This window comes from Olea europaea, chromosome 10, assembly GCF_002742605.1.
Source record: "Olea europaea var. sylvestris chromosome 10, O_europaea_v1, whole genome shotgun sequence".
Classification (NCBI taxonomy): domain Eukaryota; kingdom Viridiplantae; phylum Streptophyta; class Magnoliopsida; order Lamiales; family Oleaceae; genus Olea; species Olea europaea.
The window spans coordinates 45406047-45428854 of record NC_036246.1 but is presented as its reverse complement, the minus strand read 5'-3'; the positions used below and the strand labels follow the sequence as shown (position 1 = coordinate 45428854).

Here is a 22808-nt window from a genome sequence, read left to right as displayed (position 1 = left end):
CTCTTTTCTTGGCATTCTTTAGCTGTTAGAATTACGGTTTTAAGAAGTCAACTAATATTATATAGAATTATGCATTTTAACTGTTTTTAATTTGGAGAACTATGTTTTTTCATGTAACTGTAAATGATCTGATTATATTCCATGCCTCTGTAACAGGTTTTGAGTTTTTGACCTGTAATTTAATGATTAATTCTATATAAAAACTAAAAAAGGGAAGCTTGCTTCTATAAAAGAACAGATGAATAATGGGTACTTCAGTGGAATGGAGAACGTTGAGAGTTGTGTGATTCGGGCATTTGCATTAGAATCTTACATGACTCTGGTTTATTAAAAATCAATATTTATTCCATTATGAAAGTATTCGAGTATTGTAGAAACTGGATTTATAATCGTCAAATGAGTAAAAATGAATGTTGCCTGAAGTCATTTGATGGACGAAAGTATAGAACTACTCAGTCAGATGAAGCCAAGATGACTGCATGGAATCTAGTGTGATAATGAGTGGCATAAGATATTAAAAAATGTGAGAGAATGATGAAGCATTAGGATTTTAGCTTTTCAATATTGATAGTTTCGTTTATGTGTATGTTATATTAAGAAGGAGAAAGATCTTTAGTGAATTTATTTTCAAAGAACAGTGTCTGTGCTAACTATTCACATGTTGTGAAGGATTTTGGGCGTGATAAAGTGGGATCATAGCGACCTGTTATGATTTTGCTAGATTCTTGCTTTGGATGTTGTTCTGAAGGTTGGAAAGTAAATGGGGAAAGTTATGTGATGCAAAAAGGAGAGAGAAACACAGAAAAAGAAGCGGTGAGAGAGAAGAGATGAAGGATTAAGAATTTGGGAGAGAAATTGTAAGGACAGATATTTCAATAGTACTTCATACTCAAATGATTTTTCTATGTGAAGATGATCATCATTTTGTCCAAAGTTGGGAAATGATTTTACGAGAAGAAGTTTCTCTTGGTTCAGATCATCAAAAGCTTGACTTGCAAATTTGAAATAGCTCAAGCTTATAAATAGTAGCCAAACAAGCTCTTGTTTTTTGCTCATATTTCTTGAGTATTGTTCTGTTTTGAAGCTTACGGTGCTGTGGTTATAGGACGCTCAATATAAATCTGTTAATCTCTTACTTCATACAATTTCGATATTATGTGGTTTTCTGACTATACTGTAGTGTTCATGGTGCTCCATGTTTTCCTGGATAATTCAACAAGTTAAGCGGTTTTTTTAGGTTACTGATAAAATTCTTTGATGTCCAGAACTATTCAGCGACGTGTGGCAATGGGTAGACTACCGATACAGCACTCTCCCTCTGTGATATCTTTACAATCACAGAAAGATCAAGGGGGGTCAGAAGGTTCGGCATCTGGACCTGATCCAAAGCGCAAGAAGATTTGTTGTGCTTGCCCTGAGACAAAGAGGCTGAGGGACGAATGCGTTGTTGAACATGGTGAAGCTGCTTGTGCAAAATGGATTGAGGCTCATATCAAATGCCTACGTGCAGAAGGCTTCAATGTTTGAAATTTATGCAGTGCTCAACTTATAGAAATTTAAGAACAATGGAAGTTTTGTATAATGGCCTGTTTGATTTGACTTTATAGAGTTTTGAAAATGACCCAGTTCTTTTGGGCTGAATGCACTAAAAAAAACCAGCCTCCCAAAAATTCAAAATAAAGCAAGGTCAGTTTGTGCTAGCAATTTGAAGCCAAAATTTGTACACTCTTGATCTAGTACTCATGACATGCCCTTATTGTTGATTTTCATCACTTTCTATTTAGATAGTTTAATATGTTCTTGAAATTTCTGGTTCAATTGTTAACTCATTCCTTAAATTAATCTCCTTAAATAGCACTGTGAAATACAGCTGTTTCATGTTATCATGTTACTGGCCAGAAACTGCGCATTTCGTTACCTCCTTTGCTTCCCCTCAACATAATTGGCAGCCATTGGGAACTCAATTGTGTTGGGCTGTATGCAGTCTCTTACTGTCTCCTCAACCTTTAATTTTTTTTATTACAGAGGTATATTGTGCATTTATATTTTGTATTAGGTCGCCCTAATGGCTTATGATGTATAAAGGAACTTGAGTGGGCTGTTATATATAGTTACTCAGACTAAAGACTTGAAATCTTTATTATGAACTTCTTGATGTTAGTGAAAATCTGCCATGGTAAGTGGAAGCAACTTTCTCTTGTTGAGGGTGAAGTGTAAACTACTATAACTCTGTCCATTTTCTTTGTGGTTTTCTAATTTCATTTGTTTATCATCCTCTAGGAATTAGGGATTAGGACTTCATCTATAACAAATTGTGCTAAAAATTATACCTGGCCTCTGCTCCATTCTCCACTGGCTGAGGATTATTATCCCAATTACCAGTATTCATAAACCGCCATCTCTATATCTGCTCTGTGAGTTTTGCACCGACGTTATCTGAAAATCAAGGTCTGCAAAATTGTTTCTGATTGGCTAAGTTGAGCTTTCTTTTCTTCTTTTCCAATTGCGCTCTGCTCAGTGGAGTCAACATTGTTGTGTTTGGCCATTGGTTTGCATGCCACCATCTTTGCTGGTTCACCTCCATCTTTCTTTCTTATTTCCATTATGATATTATGTAAAGGTCGCTATATGCTGATATTTTTATCAACTTGAAGAATTGGAAAGAAGCTCTAGGCGTTCTTAGATTCAACAGCTTGTTTGCAAATAGTGAAAGAATCCTCTGGTGAGGCTTGAGGCACTATTCAGTGGTGTCAAGCTACTAAGAGGAGTCTTACTTTGGACCTCGGGTCCCTTTAACAGCAAACATTAATGGCACATGAGATGTTTGTCAATTGTCGACTCCAGTCCTTTTCAATCCAGTGTACCATGTATCAACCATGCTGTAAACACAGATCTATGATCAAATTGTAAGTTTTCTTCTGCTTTTCTTTACTTGTGACTCAAGACAAAAATTTCAGTTTCAGAGAGCAATGCCTCAAGCTGTTGAACTGTTTCATTCAGCAGACAAAAATTTCACTGCTAAATGACTCCGGACAAAAATTTCACTGCTAAACGAACTGTTTCATTCTGCAGACTGATATATAGCTTGTTGTTTGAGTTTGCTTAATTTTCAATATTATGCATACGCCTTTATCTGTTTGTAAAATACTTTTTTGCACTATTTTGGTTATTTTTAATAGAAAATATCAAATATATGTTGCCAGCTTTTAACTCTATTCAGTTTTTTTGTTTTCTTGGATATTTTCTTCTTTATTATTGTTCCCTTTTTGTCAAATTTTCTCAAAGCAAATGTGCTGTAAGGTTTTGCATTGCAGTACACTTCAATGAAGAATAAGAATATAATAAGAGAAGTCGAGAACATGTAGACACTAATAATATTTCATTAATGACAGAACACAAGTAAAATTAAATGTAAAAGACAGACAGGGACACAAATTGACACAACAGGGGAGTACAACGATAAAACCTTATTCAAACATACTTAAATAGTATAAAGTTTTTGTGTCCCTGTAACTAATTATTTTGCGTTCATTCACCACAGGTACAGTCGATGCAAGCGCAGCTTGGACCGCACTTGCAATTGCCGTCGTTCTCAGCTGCTGGAGCATCCAACAGAACCGTCTCAGCGTAGCTGCAAAATACAAATCCACTGATTCAGTTACCAACAGAGATAAGTGTGTGAAAATTTTGACAGCAATTTTTTGTACTGATATTTCGTGGGGTGTTCAATAGAAATAAGTTTTTGAAGATTTCTTGTTGAGCGTGAAAGGTACCTCTTGTCTGTCTCCACAATGTCCATGCTGAAGGTGTTACCCTTCCTGCAAATTAGCCGGTATTGCTTCGATCAGTATACATGGTTAAACAAGTAGTGTGTGTATATAGTTTTGCATGCAATGATAAAAAGACAAAGGGTAAGGACTATGGATCTTGGTGTTTAGCGTCTAGCGTTCCATTATGTATTGAATCACTTCATCTAAAAGTTTAATCTGTTAGAGAGGAGAGAAATTTATTCATAATCATTTCTTCAACATGCTCCTCGTGCCAGCCAGGTTTAGTGTTGAAATTCGAACCCAAGGCATGTGTGTTCTCCAATCCATATCACCAGGCTAGAAGTTTAAACTTTTAACGAGGTGATTCAACACATGATTCAAGAAAACACAGCACCATTATCTTATTTATAATATTGGCCCTTTAGGAATAAGAAATACTTACACGCATTGACTCTTGTCAGCACAGTCGCAGCTTCCGCACTTGTCCGACATGATTTTAGTGTTAAAAGGGAAGAGGGAACTGGAAATTGGAGTGGTTTTGTAATTGGTGTTGCTGATATATTTCAAACTCTATGCTGGAACTGCTATTTATAGTCGAAGGAATGCAGTTGGGAGGTAGGGTGGGGACCGGGTGGGGGTCCATGCCTTCTCTGTGTCAAGCGTGTTAGGACTTTGTAGGCCTCTACAAAGTTGCTTAGTCCAACTTGACCCGAACGTTTTATGGTAACTCGTTCTACTCTGATATTGACTTCATTTCTCTTATGGAGAGAGCCCCAACCATGATTTGAAAAGTTTAAGTTGTTAAAGAAATTATACATATATTGGTTAAGTGTTGTCTTCGACACACTCCTCTCATACGTGTCAAATTACAAAGGCTTGATATGTGACAATTTTTCATAAATGGATGTTACTGAGACCTTGGAATTCAAATTAATTCTTGAACGCTACTGACAAAGTTTAATGCTTTTCTCGCTTTTACTTTATTCCCAAGGAATTGTCCAAAGAAGGATTTAAATATTCTACTTTTGAAATATAAGCTTTTCTGTTGAAATATTCTCAGCCCCTGTTTGTTTCCCCTTTTTTCCCATTAAAATGAAAAATATGATCGTTATCCATTACATCAAACTATCAAATTTGAATTTTTATTTCTTGTGTGGATCCATAACGACTATATTTTTCATTTTCATTTTTATAAAAATGGGAAACAAACGCCCCTTCAATCTAATGTAAAACCCTATTTATTTCTACACTTTCGAGTTACCACAATGCTGTGAAGATAAATCATTGAAGTTTGGACTAATTATTGATTCTCCTAGTCAAATAGGTCGATTCATTCCATCACTTTTGAAACTTTTACTGAATTAAGCATCAAAGTCATCTTCGCCCCTTGCAAATAAATGAAATAAATAGAATTCTTACTAACCACAAGAATATGAAAAATATTTGAATTTTAGAATTACCCAAGCCTTTTCCATTTCATTGTTGAGAAGATTAGTGAAATTGATCATTTCAAATTGAAAAATGGATAGATTCTCCTTTTCTTGTTTTTGTCTGGGGGCGCAGGACAATTTATGTCGAAATATGTATTCAAATATTCATATTCCATCTTCTTTTTATCTAAAGGAGATGCCTAAATAATGGTTATCTTCTTCAATTTATTCTGACAGATGCAATTCAGGCGAATCAAAGAACTGCCATGATATTGAGGTGTCTCATCGCTCTGCGTTCGTGGAATCTTTGGTACATTAATCCTGACAGTAGAAGACGAGAATAAAAAAAGAAGGACAATTAGCACAAAACGTTTCCATCTTTGAATATTATTGTGAAAAACGTCCGTGTCTTTTATTTTTTGGTATTCTCACCCTACCTTCCACCTTTCATTGTGTAAAATGTTATTTTCATCAAATTTTTCAATAAAATGACGATTTTATTCTCCTATTGAAATAAAACAATAATAAAAGAAGGCAAAAATAAAACAAAACAAAAAATAAATAATTAATTGTAATCGTAGTCCTTAATTTTTTAAAATATTATAGCTTAGTCCTAAATTCTCCACCACCACCACCACTTTCACAAATCTACCAAGTCATTACCTATTGATCTACATAGTACCACCTTTCGCCCACCATCCTTGCCGGATTCCACCACCACTAGGGCTGTAATGGTTGTATCAATTTGTAGGAATATGCCTAGAAGTTAAGGTATTGGATCAGCAATTATCGATTTGTGATGAACGTCATTTGGCTCAAAATTTTCGTAAATAAGTGCTGCAATTTTTGCAATTACCCATTGCTTTTTGACCCTGAATTTCATTTCTTCCATGTTGATTTGTGTATTAAATCATATTTAAGCCATGAACTGATGGAAGAAAACCTCTTTCGCACGGGCGGATTGTTCTTCAGCCATGAACTGCCATTTCCAAGGCAAATTGGGGACGACCCATATGTTCATTGGACGTGTCATGAAGAGTAGATGCTTGTGGTGGTGGTCCGCGATTATGGGTCCCACCACCATCGTCCAAAAATTCGTATGAAAGTCGCGTAGTAGCTGTTTTTCAAGACGCAACTTGCTAGTTTTGATCTTGTGCATCTATGGATGATTGGTGACCGTGGCAAGCCGCGACTTGATGTGTATAATTCATTGGAATGTTAGGAATGTGAGCCGGCTGTTTTGGCTTGATTTTTTGGCAAATTCAAGTGGGTTCGAGGTAGGGGAGAGTGAGGCGAGGTTGGTGATGGTGGAGTCCGATGGCGTGGTGGCTAGAAGGTGGTACTATGTGGATCAATGGGTGGCGGCTTGATATGGTTGTGAAAGTGGTGGTGGTGAAAAATTTAGGATTAAACAGTAATGTTTTGAAAAATTTAGTACTATGATCACAATTAGTTATTTTTTTTTTGTTTTGTTTTATTTTTGTTTTGTTTGAATAAAAGGGTAAAATCGTCATTTTATTGGAAAATTTGATGGAAATGACCTTTTTGCAATGAAAGGTGGAAGGTAGAGGTGAAAATGCCAAACAATGAAAGATATAGACGTTTTGCACAATAACATTGAAAGGTGAGGACATTTTGTGTCAATTACCCAAAAAAGAAAAATGTCGTTCCCAAACATGACTTTTGAGCCATGTTGCAAATTTGAAAAAGAAGGTTCAACTTTCTTAACAAATATGGACAACAAGAAGGTGGCCATTATTCTTTGGATATTTGAAAAATGAGATACTCTACCAAAAAAAGAAGCTTCTAGGGTTTGGTTGCTCAAGTACCTCAAACAGTGTCTACATGGTGATTGGAACAGATTAAGAAATAAATAGAAATAAAACACAACAATTGAACACATCCAATTTGTGAAGCTTTTAACATATTTGATATGTTGTTTGAACACAAGCATAAACATTGATTAAAAAAATAAAATATAGAAAATATTTTTCTATAATCATGTCTAGTTTAATATAATATATGATACATATACAACCAAATCAAAATGTTTTCCGACGAATGTGCATGATATATCTAGTTTGCTAAATATGTATTTGTTAAAATCTGGGTGTGGCCAGTGATGGTGGTTCGGGTGGGGTTGTGAGTGTGGATTGGGTTGGATTTGGACATGGGGGTGACTATCCGGGGTTTTATGTGAAAAATTTTTATATATCTTTTTGTTCATTAATTAATTTTTTCATGAAAGGGTGAAAGAAATTGTATTTTCATGCGATCTTCGCAATCAAATGGACGGTGTTTGTCGATGAGGATGTGATTTATGATTATGTGAAAGGTTGGAGATGTTTGATACAAAAAGAAAAAAGAAAAAAACAGATTGGGGATAAATTAATAATATTTCAAAAAGACTGGGGACAAAAAGTGAAAAAGAAATCTTTTTTAATTAAATCCTATTTTTGTTAAATGCTTTTTCCTAAAAAACTTAAAAAGCATTAATTAAAACATAAAAAATCAAGGCGCGACGCCGCGAGCTCGAGCCGCTCCGAATTGGCAGACTCGCCCCTGAACGGCATAAAACCCCGCAAACGATAAATAGGGAAGACCGTCAAATCCTGTCCGTACACTTCAACACCGTCAATGGAAAACGAGCAGGCTATTCTGTATGAAACCCTAAGTCCTCTCGGCGCTGGTGCCACCGACACGCCAACACCGCCTCCGTCGACCACTCCTCCGCCGCTGTCACAAGATGATGAACCGTACGTCATCTTGCGAAGTGAGATTTCGCTCTCATCCGTTCGATGCCCTTCTCCGGCAACATTAGCTCCGGATTACTTCTCTCTCGATTTGAACGATGCTGAGGAGACGAAAGGGACTCCGCCATTTACTCCTCGTCCGCCGTCGCCTCCTCAGGCGCAGGAGGCTGCCATTACTAAGCCTGAGAGGACCCTAGAAGGGAATTGGTTTCGTGCTAATTGTCGCTTCAAAAGCCCAATGCTACAGCTCCATAGAGGTTTGAATTAAATTGTTTGACTATTTAAGTTTCTGAGTACATTAATCGAATTCTATGCCATGGAGAAAAAATCTGAGCTGAATTTTAGTTGAATCATATCGGAATATGAAAGCTAAATGCATGAAATGTTAGCAAGCATGAAGAATTTAGCTAGTTTGTGGTAGTAGGGAGTTATAAAATTTTGTTTGAAAATACGCCAAAAAAGAAGCAATTTAGTTGTTTTCTGATGCTGGTGCATGCAGAGATAATAGATTTTTGTGACTTTTTATCACCCACACCGGAAGAGCAAACATCACGCAATGCTGCCATAGAATCTGTTTCTGATGTTATAAAATATATCTGGGGCAATGCTAAGGTACGTCTGGTTATATGTCTATACAAGACTTCAAATATGTTCTCATGCACTTTTTTTTGTGAGATAATGAATTATTGAGACGTGTGAAGTTATCTGTTGTTTTGCAGGTAGAAGTTTTTGGTTCTTTTAAGACGGGACTTTATCTTCCATCCAGCGATGTTGACGTAAGCTTGCTGCTTGTTATTTCTTATTCTTTGAACAATGAACTTGCAGAGCTATTCTTTTTATATTTCTTCCAATTAAGCATTTTTAATCTTAGAAGCTAAAAGGTCACTGGTCTTTTGAAGATGTGGAAAATTTAGACTTAAAAAACCAGATACATTTTATGGGACATTATTTATTTTTGAAAGCTGGCAACAGACTTTTACTTTCCTTACAAAAGGGATAAATAGAGAGCGAGGCCTTTGGTGTCCCCTCTAGTCAAGAAATGGGCCTCACAATTACTAACCAATAGGCTTTTAGTACGTTCAGTACGAGACAAGAAAAGTTGCATGCTAATACTAATACGAACTTGGAGCAAACAATTGGCATTTGTTTGCCACATTTTTTTTTTTTTTTTTTTTTTTTGGGGGGGGGGGGTGGGGGTATGACCATTTGGTAAAAAACATAGCCCATCAAGCTTTTAGCAACACTAGTATCCAAAGCCTATTTTACTCAAACACTATTGTTAAAACACTGCATTCTGTTGTGACAAAACTTACACTCAACGCTAAAATGATCCTTTTGTGCAACCAAATGGACGGACCTGGTTCTCAACATCTTACACAAGTCCAAGCAATAAGTTACAATTACAATTTACTGTCAAAACAACAAAGGTCTGTTATAGGATGTTTCATTTTTCAATTGAAGTTGACTCCTGAATAATCTATGGGAATTGGTGATGAAAAATGATAGATATTAGTGATAGAATTGTAAAATTTTGATTTACTTCTACATCCAAAGAGATTTTCCTTACATTCATAACAAGTTAGGTCAAAAATCAATAAATTTGATTCTTCTAATTTTTAATTAATACAGCAGTAGAATATATCTACATCCAACAACATTTCCTTAATTTTAAGTAAGGTTCAGAAGAATACATTTGATAAATTTATTTTTAAAATTTGTGATAGTGAAGTATATTATTTAAACCAATAATTGTGTCTATAATTAGTCTATAGCAATAAATAATTTAGTAACATGTTATTCTAAAACAAAAGGGTGCAAGCCGAACTTGATTTATTGCTGGATGGAAGCTCGTATTTCTGGTTTTAGCTAGATTAAAACAAGTTTCTCTGGCTTGACTTTTAAATGAATTGGATAGTTTTTATTTATTTATTTTCCAAATTAGTCACAGCCCCCTACTGGAGTCACTTGACGCTTCTAACAGGTCCTTGTTGAAGCTCTAGTTAGTCATTTCGTCGCAATTTTAAGATCTACTCATGGAGTTGACTGATTCAGAAAGGAGAAAAATTAAAGGGTGAAGGAAAATATTAAAATTCACAGTGCTTATATGTCATTGTGGTTCATATTGCAAATGGAAACTGGGGAAGTCAAGAGAATGCAATTTTAGAATTTGAGAGGTATACATGCTCTTTCCATATGAGAGTAGAGTCTAGCTTTTTACTTTCAGATTTGAACTTCAGTTTGGGAGTAGATAGGTTTTGTCTTGTTTTGGGCATGATCTCTTTCCACGTGAATTAATGCAATTATTTTCCATAATAAGAACTTGTGAACTGAACACTCGGTCTTGTCTTGCAAACTTCATATCTTTTTTGGGTTTCACTGCTGACATCATAGGTTAAATGTGAATTTCAAATAATCTTCCACTTAATCATGTGTTCTGTACAATAAACATGATATCTGGAGTACTTGGTCATTGATGGTTGTTATCCCAAGGCATGAGCAATATTTTGTTCTTTGATTATAATTTGCATTGTTGGAAGAGTTTTCCTTCCAAGCTTACTAATTTTCTTATTATGCAAGGTTGTTTCTCCATGGATTGTAGACAATTGACTTATAATTTGGTGCTTGGTGGCAGGTTGTGATCTTGGGTTCAGAGATCAGAAGTCCTCAGCTTGGCTTACAGGCTCTTTCTAGGGCCCTTTCTCAAAAAGGAATCGCTAAGAAGATACAGGTCTGTTTTTGTAGAGTAAACTTCTCACTGTAAGTAAGTTCAAACATTTTCAAGGTTTTCTTGTCTTTTTGTCTGTTCCAATATCAGGTTATTGCAAGGGCTCGGGTACCAATTGTTAAATTTGTAGAGAAGAAAAGTGGTGTTTCCTTTGATATAAGGTTTGGCTATTCAACCTTCATCTTTTATTAGATTTCACAGTTCCACTATTGATTGGTTTATGAGAAATGAATCATAGATTGCTACTTATTACCATGCCTTTGACACTCTTTTCTCAATTGTAGCAAGTAGTGCGTTTAAGAGGATAGCTTTGTTGATTTATCTCTAGCAATTAACTGTCAAGATTCAGGAGACCAAGTTAGAAGGGAGACTAGGCCAAAATTAATTTCGCATTTGGTAGTTTCTAAGGATCTAAATGCTTTACATCTCCTAGTAGATTCTACTGGAAACATGGTGAATGGAATGGCGAAAAACGATTTATACGATTAACCCAAATTAATTGAGAACAAGGTTTAGTTTGTTGTGCAATTGTTATTGATTTCTGCAATATGACCTTCATTTAAAGATTCTCATTCCAAATTACCCGGTACTTGGCTACTCGTAGTATATGATATCAAGGATTCAAGGACAAATTTTGAGGGTAAAGCGAAAAAGTTACATCAGTTTTCTGCCTTTACAAATATCATCCAAAGCTTTATGCCAATTTCGACTGTCTCAATCGTCAATGGAGGGAGAGTCAAATTAGAAGTGAAGTCATCCGATGCATTGATAAAACCTTACCGATTAATATATGTTTTGGTGAACATGACAAATGAAAATCAGACTGAGACTAATATTTCTTTATGTTGGTAATGAACACTTGATTCAGTGACTTTTTCTTGTTCGTCGTCGTCGTCATCATTAGTATTATTTCCTTTTGGGTGGGGTTGGGGTGTTTGTATGGTGGTGCTTTTTAAGTGCTTATAAGCAGTGATGAAATGTGGATAGTAAGTGGGAGTAAATTGCGAATCTTAAAAAATATGTGAATAAAAAACATGTTTTGCCAGCTTAAATAATATTTAAGCTTTGCCAAATATGCTCTTATTTTCATTTCTTGGTTTTAAAGGAAAAGAAAAATTAACTTGGCATGTGGTAGTTTCTATGGATCTAAATACTTTAGATCTTTCATTAGATCTAGTGAAAAAGAGAATGGAATAACAAAGAAGGAATCATGTCGTCAGTACAAATTCTTAGGAACAAGGCTTAGTGCTTGTTTTGGCTAAACTTTTAAGTGCTTGGGGTTCAAAGGTTAAAAATGATGTTTGACCAGTTTGAAAAATCTTTGCCAAATATGCTCTTAGTTTGTTGTGGTGGTGGTGTTGATAATGTGCACGATATGGTTATTTTAAAGGTTCTCATTCCTAAATACCTGTACTCGCAGAATATGATAACAAGGATTCTAAGACAAACTTTGATTGTAAAGCCAAAAAGTTAACAACAATTATCCACTTTTTCAACTCTCATCTAAACTCCCTGCCAATTCTGACAAACTTAACCATGAACGGTGGAAATATCAAATTAGAAATGAAGCCTTCTTAAACTTCGATATCAGTTTTGACAGGAGCCAATGCATTTATAAACCTTTAAGAATAATCTCTGGACAAATGAAAATTTTACCATGGCTGTTATTTCTTTATTTTGGAAGGACGCTTAATTAGGCAATTTTTTCTTGTTCTTCTTCATTGTATTTATGGTCATCGTTTCGTCCTAAGTTGCAATAACCCAGAAATTATGATGCACGAACACTGCTTCTTTGGTTCCTTGTTCGTGTCCCTCATGTATCCTATACTTACACTCCGTGATGCGTGGAAATGATCTTCTGCTCAAATGTTCAATGTTATCGTCTATACTTCTGCTACATTTTGACTTCTTTTTTGGTTTGATTTCTTATGTCTTGTCAACAGCTTTGACATTCAAAGTGGGCCGAAGTCTGCAGAGTTTATAACTGTATGTTCCATTAGCTCTTAGTTAATTTTATTATATTTTTGTTGGTACTATGATGATATTTCCATTAATTTTTTTAACTCTCTCGTAGGATGCTATATCTAAATGGCCCCCATTACGACCCTTGTGTCTGATTTTGAAAGTTTTTCTGCAGCAAAGAGAGTTGAACGAGGTGAATATTCATGTTTTAAGTTCATATGCCAGAAATATTTTCCATTTTCTTTTACTCGGGAGCACTTTTCCCTGTAGGTGTACACTGGTGGAATTGGTTCATATGCGCTCCTTGTCATGCTCATAGCAATGTTGCAGGTAATTAGACTAGAATAATGTTTCCAATATTGATATGACTATTCTATTGCATGCTAACTATAAGATACATAAACTTTATCATTAAATTAATTACGACAAGAGAAAAATAATGATCCTTTGCGCCATTGGAGGTCCTGCCTCTGTTTTGAAACAGAGTGAGTGATACCTTTGGTTACTGGAGTAGTTTCTGTTTCCAAAAGCACTGATAAACATAAACAAACAACAGAATAGGTCTGCTTTCCAATATTTCAGAAGTAGTGATGTTTTCTGCCTTGCCTTGGGCATGTTTATGGAAAGCATCAATTCTTGGATGAAAAGAGTCATAATTCTTTTAAACTTTATATTTATTCCTTGCTTTAGCTGTTTATTGGATTTGTTTGCCTGTCACTTCTAATATTTCAGAGTCAGCAAGATCGACAGGCTTCTCCGGAATATAACCTGGGAATTCTGCTGGTAAGCTTGTGAGGTGATCGTATATAGTATATGATTTTTTTTCTTTTCTTTATTTTTTTATTTTATTATTTTTCTGAACTTTGAGATTCCTGTTTAAATTGTTCCATTTTATATTTTCATTTTCACATTGACCCAAAAGCTAATGTGTTGTATATTTTTTGTTAAAGGCAAATAGCCAGATTTATGTGCTGGTCTTTTTTCTTTCTTGAGAATGTAGTGAATGATCATTTTAGTCAATTAGGAAAATGGCATGTAAACCAGGATACTGTATATTAGTTGGTTGCATTGGAAGATTTAAGGACACCCTTTTCGGAATGGAGGATTCTCTTTGTACAAATGAAAGTAGTCCATGTAATTTCATACTACATCAGTCAAAACTTCAATACACATTTGATGTTTTGTTATAACTGTGAGTACTACAAGCCTAAAAGTAGTGGATGTGATTTGCAGATTTGCTGTTCCTTTAGCTAAAATAAATAAGTTATTTCTTGGAGAAACTTCAGTGAAAGATTACTGTTATAAGCAATTTAACCTTTGAAACTTCTCTTCTTTCTTTACCCTGGAAGAGTGTGACAGCATTACATTGTGCATAGTCTAGTCTTTTTTATTTCTTTCATTTTTGTTGGATGAAGTTGAATTTGGATTAAATCTTGTTTTAAAGACATTCTTTCCTAATTAACAAACTACTTTCTCTATAAAACTATAATAATAATTATTAGTTTATTACAGTAAGCTTATGGATTCTAAAGTTTATAATGTTTATGTTTTTGGAATATAGGTGAACTTTTTTGACGTATATGGTCGCAAGTTGAATACAACTGATGTTGGTGTATCTTGCAATGGGGGAGGCACTTTCTTCTTAAAAAGCAGCAAGGGGTAACGTTTTCTTCAATGGTGTTGAAACTCTTAACTTGATCTAGTGATTTTTATTGAGTTTGATTGTTTTACCAAGGTGCTTTCTCTTCTGTTCAGGTTTTTAGTTAAAGGAAAGCCCTCTGTTATTGCCATTGAGGACCCACAGGTAACATAATAAATTTCGATACATTTTGATTTCTTCTCCTCAAAGGAACTCTCTGGAAAGCACAGAACACATTCATTGGATATGTTTCTGAGCACAGGATTTATGTTGCTGCATCTTTCAGTGTTTTTTTTCTCTCTATTCATTATTTTGGTTTGCTGCTTTCATTGAGATATTTGAGAGACTATATATGACTTCTATAGTTCTATGTGGGAGGAAAAACAGAAAACGAGCATCTTGCACAGTTTATTATATTCTGTAATTATTCACATATTTGTTCTGGCACAGGATCCAGATAATGACATAGGGAAGAGCTCCTACAACTATTTTCAGGTAAGATCCTTCCTAACACCATATTTTTTGCATTGCTTTGCTTTACTTCCTGACTTCAATAACTATTTACGAATTGAAGACATAAAGTGAATTAGGAACGAAAACGTATTTTGTATTCTTGAGTGACTCACCTGTACAAAGGTCATGACTGGTTGCTTCCTTGGCCTCGCAAATAGCTGCTTTGTCTCCTACCCCAAAACAAAAAACCATAAAAAGTAAAAAAGGAAAAATCTGGGGGAGATTTCTGCTGTTTCCTGTTATCTCCTAATCTGTAGTTTAAGAGTACCAGATTTTCTTTTAGTTACTCGAAATAATTGCGGTAACGTCTGGACTCGCAACTGAGAGAAACTGCTGTCATACAGCTGTGTTAATAGCAGATCAAATTTGACTTTGCTCTTGCTCTTCGGTTGATTGCATAATTTGTGGGCCTGTAACTTTTCTAGTTTTATTATTCTCTATGTTCATGCTAGGGGGTCCTCAATATTTCTTCTGCTTTTCCATTTACTTTGTTTGAGGCCAAGTTTTTTTCTGGATCGTATTTGAGAAGTTGACTTATGTTACTGCAGGTTAGATCTGCTTTTGCAATGGCTTTCACTACGTTGACAAATGCAAAGGCCATAATGGGACTAGGCCCCAGCAGGAGCATTCTTGGCACTATAATCAGACCCGATGCAGTATTGCTGGAACGGAAACGAGGGTCTAGCGGAGAACTAACACTTCAGACCTTGCTTCCAGGTGCTGGAGAGCCATTGAAGCAACAATTTTCCGACAAGCAGGAGATTTATTGTAATTGGCAGTTAGATGATGATGAAGAACCACTCCCACGGGGACATGGGATCTCTGAGGATGGTTATGCCCAATTCTCGAGAAAGAAAAGAAGGGCTTCTAAGGAGAACAAGCCTGCGAAAAAGGTGAAAGAAAATAGGGACAGACGTGAAGAAATTGGCACAACTAAGGAGAGGAGTGCAAAGAAACAGCGTTGGAGACATCACCAACGTAATGGTGATAGCAACAGACAAAGTGGTGGCGGTGGCGGAGGCTCATCCTCTTCACATCTTGTTTATTAATTAGTTTTATGTGCTTAAATAGTCTTCCGGGTTTCTAAGCGGATGTAGTTCCTGCGATTAGGTACTTCCCCCCCCCCCCCCCCCCCCCGCGGGGGGGGGGGGGGGGGGGGGGGGGGGGGGGGGGGGGGTTAGGGGGTTCTCGAACCCCCAAACTATTATTCGGCGGGGGGGGGGGGGGGGGGGGGGGGAGGAATGTAGTTGAGGATGGGTTTATCAATTCCGACCCTTCTTATGATACGATTGCTAGAGCTTCCTTCTGTTGAAATGTTTACAATCAAGAGGGACCTGTTCAGTTTTGAGAGGCAGGCTCCTTGCCTCTTCTTTTAGCTTGCCTTTTTATCCGTTCACTAGAATTCTGAATCGAGAAAAAGTAACTAATGGTTGGGATTGTGATTCCTTTCCCACTTCCATCAATATAGTGTTTTATTTATTTATTTTTAAATCAAGTGCTACTGTCATTGCCTTATCTTTTATGAGCCCCTAGTCATCGTACGAGAAAGAACTTTTGGGAGTGACAAGAAAGAGGAGCTGGAGGAACTGTTAATGAAATTGAGGCGCTAATATGAAAATTTAAGGACTTCGTTATTTACATAATAACAATTTATTTGCAAAACCGAAACAATGATGGATCCATATTGGATTTGGAAGGCAAATGATCACATTAGACATAGTTTTGATTACTTGTGATATCTTATTTTGCAACAAATTTGGTGCTTAAAATTACTTATTTTGTTTATAAACACTTCGAAGCACTTGATATACCGTCCAGGGTCTGGACTTGCTTTTCAGAAGAGTTCTACTGTTAGTTAAAAAGTATCTTCCAAACTATTTAACAAATGAGTAGTTTATATTGGTTGGAGCTACCATAAGAAAGATACATAAATAAGTGGTCCGCCTCTCGGGGCATAGCCCAATGTTACAAAGGATAAGAGTGAGATTATCTTACGCATTGCTGATAGTTATAGTGTGGAGGTTCGATTCCTGAGACATGGAATTGGATTCCTTGTACGCGCAGTGCACATGAAGCTCTCGTTCCCTGACCTGTTGGGGGTACATCTCGCGATTTACCTCCTTCACAAAGCTCTAGGGGTGGGTAGAGCCAGTCCTGTGGTTTTTAGGACCTGAGGCGAGCTCCAAAAATTAGGCCCCCCCAAAAATCAACTTAAATGCAAAATTCAACAAAATTTATTGTGTATTATGCAACATATTGCTAACTTAAAACTTAATAGTAAAACAAAAAAATATATTTATTATAAAATAACAAAACTAACAACGTTTCAAACAATCATTTAAACAATAATTGTCTTGCTGTTTTAGATGCAAAAACATTAAATATGAATAATTTAGTTGTTCAACCATTTCTTTCTCTAATAACAATATAGCTAATCCGTTCAATTTTTCTTGTAACATAGTTGATCGGAGGTAAGTTTTGATCAATTTCAATTTGGAGAAACTTCTTTTCACAAAATATCTCAATCATTTCACAATTAAAGTTTTCAATATAGTTACTATGTGTGCCTGTGCAATTGATCTTACAATAACCAATCATATAAGCCGACTAGGCCACAATTATATAAGCCGACAAGACTTCAAATATTTCCAATATATTTAATAACAAGTTAGGTAAGCCATTGCTTACTTGAGAAGCAGAATTTCGACGAGAATGATGGAATCATGCCGTTGAGAATCCCACCATTACAATTTACAAGCCTGAAATAAAAATTTAGCATCAACCACCAATACAAAACCAAAATCAAAAAGTGGAAACCAAACCAAACCATAGACAAAATTCATTCAAGTTGATATTGTTTACCTTACTACTGACATATCTCACAAAAACAACAAACATAAAATATCTATGACACCAATCGTGTGCATAAAGTCTTCATACAACATGAGATTGAACAGGAGCACCAAGTAAAGGAAAACAACAATCTGAAATGAAAGGTCCAAATTCCAACAGCACCTTGGGGAACAGGGGAAGGGCCTCAAGATTGACAATTTGGTTGCGGCAAGATGACGAAACCATTTTATACTTGAAATTTGTAATGCATCAAGACAAATATTTGATTATTTTAAGAGATTAAAGAATTGAGTTAGTGATTGATACATTAATATACGAGGATCCAACTAAGTTCTATACATTAATCTTCTACTTTCTTCTCTCATACAGTCATAAATTCATAATAAGAAATGGTAGCCCATTGGAACAATTAACCCGAACTTGGTGGACAAAAGCACATCGTACATAGAAATATAATTCTCTCAATGTTTCACCAACTTGGTGGAAAATCCATGTAAAACTATTGCGCAGATGACGAACTGGAAAATGAAGACATGTAAATTACCTTTTTTTGTAATGCCATAAGGTTTGATTCTTCGAAAGGCAGATAGCCAGCCATAAGGACGAAAATGATAACACCACATGACCAGAGATCTGCCTTAGCTCCATCATAACCTTTATTGTTGATCACCTGGATATTTAGCTAACCAAAAAGAGTGAGCGTGAAGAATTATACAGAAAATATAAATTATAGGATTTGCACCAAAAGCTAATTATATTATATACCTCAAGAATTATTCAGAAAATATAAAGTATAGGATTTGCCCCAAAAGCTAATTATATACCTCAGGAGCAACATAATTTGGTGTTCCAAATGTTGTGTGAGGCAACCCATCTTCCTACACGAGCAAATTGAGAATCTAAGCGTGAAAAATCTCGTGCATCTTTAGTTATGTTAATGTTACTATATCGAAAAATAGAAGATTATGATCAACAAAAAGGTACACTAACTTATTGATTAGGATTAGCCATGTTCTATATGTTTTAGGTCTATATACTTACTTTTGAGGAGCATTCATTGTCGAAATTGCTTTTGATAGATACCAATTGTCAAAATCACAAGCCTTTCGGGACATTAATTGAATAACACAAATACTCTCAAAAGAAATAAGCTGCGGTGCAAGTTTGCCCTTTTTTAATTAATCTGATTTTGCTCCCTACTTTTATGTTCTATGGTGAAATGTACAGAACCTACGAAATAACTCGTACTGGTTCTATGTAAAAGTATAAATACCCTTATGTGCCAAAGGAAATAAAAAAAAGAATGTGGATTACAAAAAAATGACAAGTTTTTGTGCAGTACAATACTAACTTGAACTTGTTGAGGCAGAGCACTCAATCCAAAGTCTAAAACTTAAAGAACTCCATTGGCATCCAGCAACAAATTCTCTGGCTATAAATCATGAAATGAAATTAAAACCGGTCTTTTGTTGTCCCAAAAAATACAACAATTCCAATTTTCTATAAAAAATAAAAAATGAAGCGAGCAACTAAAAATAAAGTTACATCCTCATCTTCAGGCCTCTGTGGCAGACGCCTCTGTTAAAGCAGTAATCTACTGCATTGATGAGCTGCTGAAAATATTTTCTTGCTTCATCTTCTTTCAATCTGCCTTTAGTAGCCTGGCCTCAAAAAATGATACCATGTTTGCACTTTGTTCAATTACATCTAATTAGATTATCATACTGGAATCATAAAGCAGAAGCAATCATAAACTTACAATTTTGTCAAAGAGTTCACCTCCAGTAACAAATTCCATAACAATATATATCTTCATTTTGCTGGCCATAACCTAGATTATGCCATATTCATCAGTCAGAAAACGAAATATACAAGAAACACATATAAAATCCACATCTCCAGGAACATCCGACACTATATGCCTAATTATTCCTCGAGAAGTTGGCTAAACAAGTTAAATTCCAACCTCATACATGCGGATGACATTTGGGTGTCTGATTAATTTCATGGTGGAGATTTCGCGCTTAATCTACAAGTTAAATAACATTAAGATCAATCAGAAATGTTTTAAATATGTCAAAGGTGGGGAAATAAAGAAGCATAAGAACAAAGATACACCTAGGCAACTATGGGAAGTGCCCAAAATAAAAGACCTGTGAAACAAAACTTTAAGAAAATTCATTCCATTGCGATCAACTTATAATTGAGAGTTAATGTAGCAGCTGTAAGATATTTTACAGTCACTTATCCGCATCATCCATGAGTACATCGACGTATGATAGCTCAATCTATCAAAATAAATTTCAATCATCCACTCAAATTTGTTTCAATGTTTGAGGAAACGATTTTTGATGCATTATATTAGCGATTGCGAACATAGAACATCACTGATAAACATTTCATTTTTCTGTTTCTTTTAGGAAGAACACCCTGATAAACATTAATCAGATACCACTAGTAATCATTCTACACTATAGATTAATAAAATGGTAAGGAAAAAAAATCAGTGCATAAAATTCAAAAGTCAATGGAAACTCCTTCAGTACATAAACACAATCTAAAGCAAAACCCAAACACCAATTAAGTAAAATCCATGAAAAAAAGAGAGTTGAAAGTGATATAGAAACAAGAAAATAATTAATCCAATAGTACCTGGCCAATTATTTTGTGCTTAAGAACTTTTTCTTTATCGAGAATCTTGATGGCCACATTCTTATTTGTCTCAACATTTCTTGCAAACTTCACTTTTGCAAATGACCCTTCGCCCCGCGTCCTACCCAGTTTATACCTTCCTACGCCGCAGATGTACATTTTGAAAGAAAATAAAATTAAGGAAATAAACACAAACTTATCCTAAAGAAAACAAATATGACAACAATAAGATTCTTATTCATAATTGGGATTCTGAAAGTAATCAAATCAAATATGACAACAATAAGATTTTGAAAGAAAACAAAATAAAGGAAATAAACACAAACTTATCCTAAAACTCAACTTTCTATAGGCTTAGTATAAGAGAGACAAAAAATAAAAAAAATAAAAATTGCAGCGGGACAGGGTCTTATCGTCACAGAGCCGGAGAGTGGAGAGGCAGACGACAGGGCCCCCACAACCGCAGCAGTCACCGGGAACTGGGAAGGCCGGCTATCGTGTTCGGTTGCGTGCAGAATAGCAATTGCAGCCTCGCAATCGCAGGGAAGAACAACCAAGGGTTTGCAAAATTTGTAATTGATTTTTTTCAATTGGAATGTCGAGTGCACAATGGTTATTATTCTTATTCATAATTGGGATTTGGGCTTGATTTTATTTAGAACGGAAGAGGTCCAATTGCCCAAAAAAGATCCAAAACGTAAACATAAAGAGGCTCAAAACATGATCTTGTACCTGTGTAACTGTGTCGTTTCTTCTTCCTCCTTTCTCCAACTTTCATCAGCGCCTGCTGTAAATTCCACTCGGCGGCACTATAAACTCCGATTGGATCCGCTCCTTATTCATAACATCACTCATCAACCCAAACAAAAGGGCCAAAACATTCATCTTCTTCCTCAGCTTCTCTTCCACAATTTGGTCTCTGCAACCTGTAAAAAAAAAAAAAAAAAAACCCCCACTTTGGGCAAAAAATAGGCCCCCCTTAGATTGTGGGCCTGAGGCCCCAGCCTCATTTGCCTCATGGCAGGACTGGCTCTGGGTGTGGGGTGGTGGGGGCCCTCAAGGTTGATTTTTTTTTCTTTTTTTAATAAATAAGTGGTCCATAGACTTTATCCATGATTACTACTTGTTCATTGAAAATTAAATGGTTATCCAATGCTTATTGAAATATTAATTAGTTTACTCATCCATCACCATAGCCAATTTGATTTGTGTACATGGACAAATATATTTTCGTGGTATATGGAAAAATGATGTGGCATGCAAAATGTATAAATTATAGCCACATCATCAAAAATTTGTATTTTGTAAATAAAAAAACTTGAAATTAAAAATGGTTTCATCTCCTCCAAATCACCTTCCTCCCCAATGTGAAGAAAGAGACTTCTGTTCTGATGGAGGCTAATTAGTCAATTGGTTCACGGCAACTAGGCTGTTACTTTTGTATGTTTGATCTTTGGCCTTTAGCCATTTATGTTGGAGCATATCTGGTTGACTGGTTGAGAAGCGTATTCAACATAGTGGAGTCGTTGGCGCTTGAGGATCTGTGCGGATTTGGATCAAGAATGGTGTTTCTCCTTGGATGGATTATGTCCAGTGTGCAGGTCTTAATTTATGGCAGTACCAGTATTGGAAAGCCTTGTCCGACTCCATCAAGAAGCTGAGTTGAAATGGCTGATGGAGCTAAAAATGAGTAGCTTTTGAATGTATATAGTGGAAAGGTTTGGAAGTTGAAACAAGCATTCTAGTAACAGTCATTAGCAATGATGAATTTTCCAATGTTTCTATTCTAATTTTGTTGAAAACAAGTGCTATTGATATTTTTGCTGAACTTGAATGAATCCATTGCTAATACAACCAATAGAGGAGAAAATGCTCTGAACAATTCTTTCGATACTATCAGTTCATTCGCGACTGTTGCTCTCGGAAGTGCCAATGAAGCAGTTGATAATGCTATCAATAAAATCATCGGGCATCAATAAATCTGGAGAATCCGTTGATAAGTTGGTAGGCTTACCTCCATAAAAAAAGTGGAGCTTTACGAATGGCTAATTTCCGTACAATGATGAGGCCGTACGATCTCCATGTCAAGCTGTGGTTGATAAATTAATAGCACTTTCAGAGTTGAAGCACAGAATTTTGGATGAATCTAAGGTGTGAATTATGAGCATGGGATTGGGATTGGGATTGAGGAGGGAGGGGGTAAATACACGAAAATGGACTTTCGACTGTAGCAAATTTTCATATTGGCCTTTGACCCATTAAATGAATTTTAAAAAAAAAAGAAATTAAGTTTAAAAAAAACTTTACACTAAAAGGTATTGGCCTTTGACCCATTAAATGAATTTTAAAAAAAAAAGAAATTAAGTTTAAAAAAAACTTTACACTAAAAGGGCGAATTTACCTTTCAGCTAGTTACTATTTGAATCTCATTTTCTAACCGACCAACCAAAAAAGAATACCGACGCACAGTCACCTGAAATTTGTCCGATCAACCACCGGCCAACTACACCA

At 35.7% G+C, this 22808-nt stretch overlaps 1 protein-coding gene, 2 long non-coding RNA genes and 1 pseudogene across 5 annotated transcripts in view; 2 read left to right on the top strand and 2 right to left on the bottom strand.

Moving 5' to 3' along the window:
- Positions 1 to 1818, top strand: part of LOC111402531 — a 2564-nt gene extending 746 nt beyond the window's left edge. The window contains exon 2 of the long non-coding RNA XR_002704297.1: positions 1266 to 1818. This is a non-coding gene — a long non-coding RNA (uncharacterized LOC111402531). The remainder of the gene's footprint in view (positions 1 to 1265) is intronic.
- Positions 1819 to 3354: 1536 nt separating this feature from the next.
- On the bottom strand, positions 3355 to 4359 carry LOC111402530. Its single transcript, XR_002704296.1, has 3 exons — positions 4213 to 4359; positions 3774 to 3818; positions 3355 to 3631 (listed from the first exon to the last, which is right to left on the bottom strand). It is a non-coding gene; the product is annotated as an uncharacterized LOC111402530 (long non-coding RNA).
- Positions 4360 to 7702: 3343 nt separating this feature from the next.
- On the top strand, positions 7703 to 16283 carry LOC111402528 (non-canonical poly(A) RNA polymerase PAPD5-like). 3 transcript variants are annotated; one of them, XR_002704295.1, is made up of 15 exons: positions 7703 to 8210; positions 8453 to 8565; positions 8673 to 8729; positions 9297 to 9380; positions 10586 to 10681; positions 10769 to 10839; positions 12622 to 12664; positions 12753 to 12833; positions 12911 to 12970; positions 13373 to 13423; positions 14202 to 14299; positions 14396 to 14444; positions 14730 to 14774; positions 15341 to 15911; positions 16060 to 16283. XR_002704295.1 is itself a non-coding variant. In XM_023030903.1 (14 exons), the coding sequence occupies exons 1-14, from the start codon at positions 7838 to 7840 to the stop codon at positions 15839 to 15841; spliced, it is 1722 nt and encodes a 573-aa protein (XP_022886671.1). In that variant the 5' UTR covers positions 7703 to 7837; the 3' UTR covers positions 15842 to 15930. The 3 variants fall into 3 exon arrangements, 2 of the variants coding, with proteins under 2 accessions (XP_022886671.1, XP_022886672.1); XM_023030903.1 differs by lacking the exon at positions 16060 to 16283 and having other exon boundaries at positions 15341 to 15930; XM_023030904.1 differs by lacking the exons at positions 9297 to 9380; positions 16060 to 16283 and having other exon boundaries at positions 15341 to 15930.
- Positions 16284 to 17162: 879 nt separating this feature from the next.
- Positions 17163 to 22451, bottom strand: LOC111402529 (annotated as a pseudogene).
- Positions 22452 to 22808: the final 357 nt, after the last annotated feature.

Bases quoted from the DNA above. Each gene is read 5' to 3' on its own strand.
- LOC111402528 (XM_023030903.1), top strand. From the start codon at position 7,838: ATGGAAAACGAGCAGGCTATTCTGTATGAAACCCTAAGTCCTCTCGGC. The intron at 10,682-10,768 runs GTCTGTTTTTGT...TTCCAATATCAG, and splicing joins GAATCGCTAAGAAGATACAG to GTTATTGCAAGGGCTCGGGT. The intron at 12,665-12,752 runs GTATGTTCCATT...ACTCTCTCGTAG, and splicing joins AGTCTGCAGAGTTTATAACT to GATGCTATATCTAAATGGCC.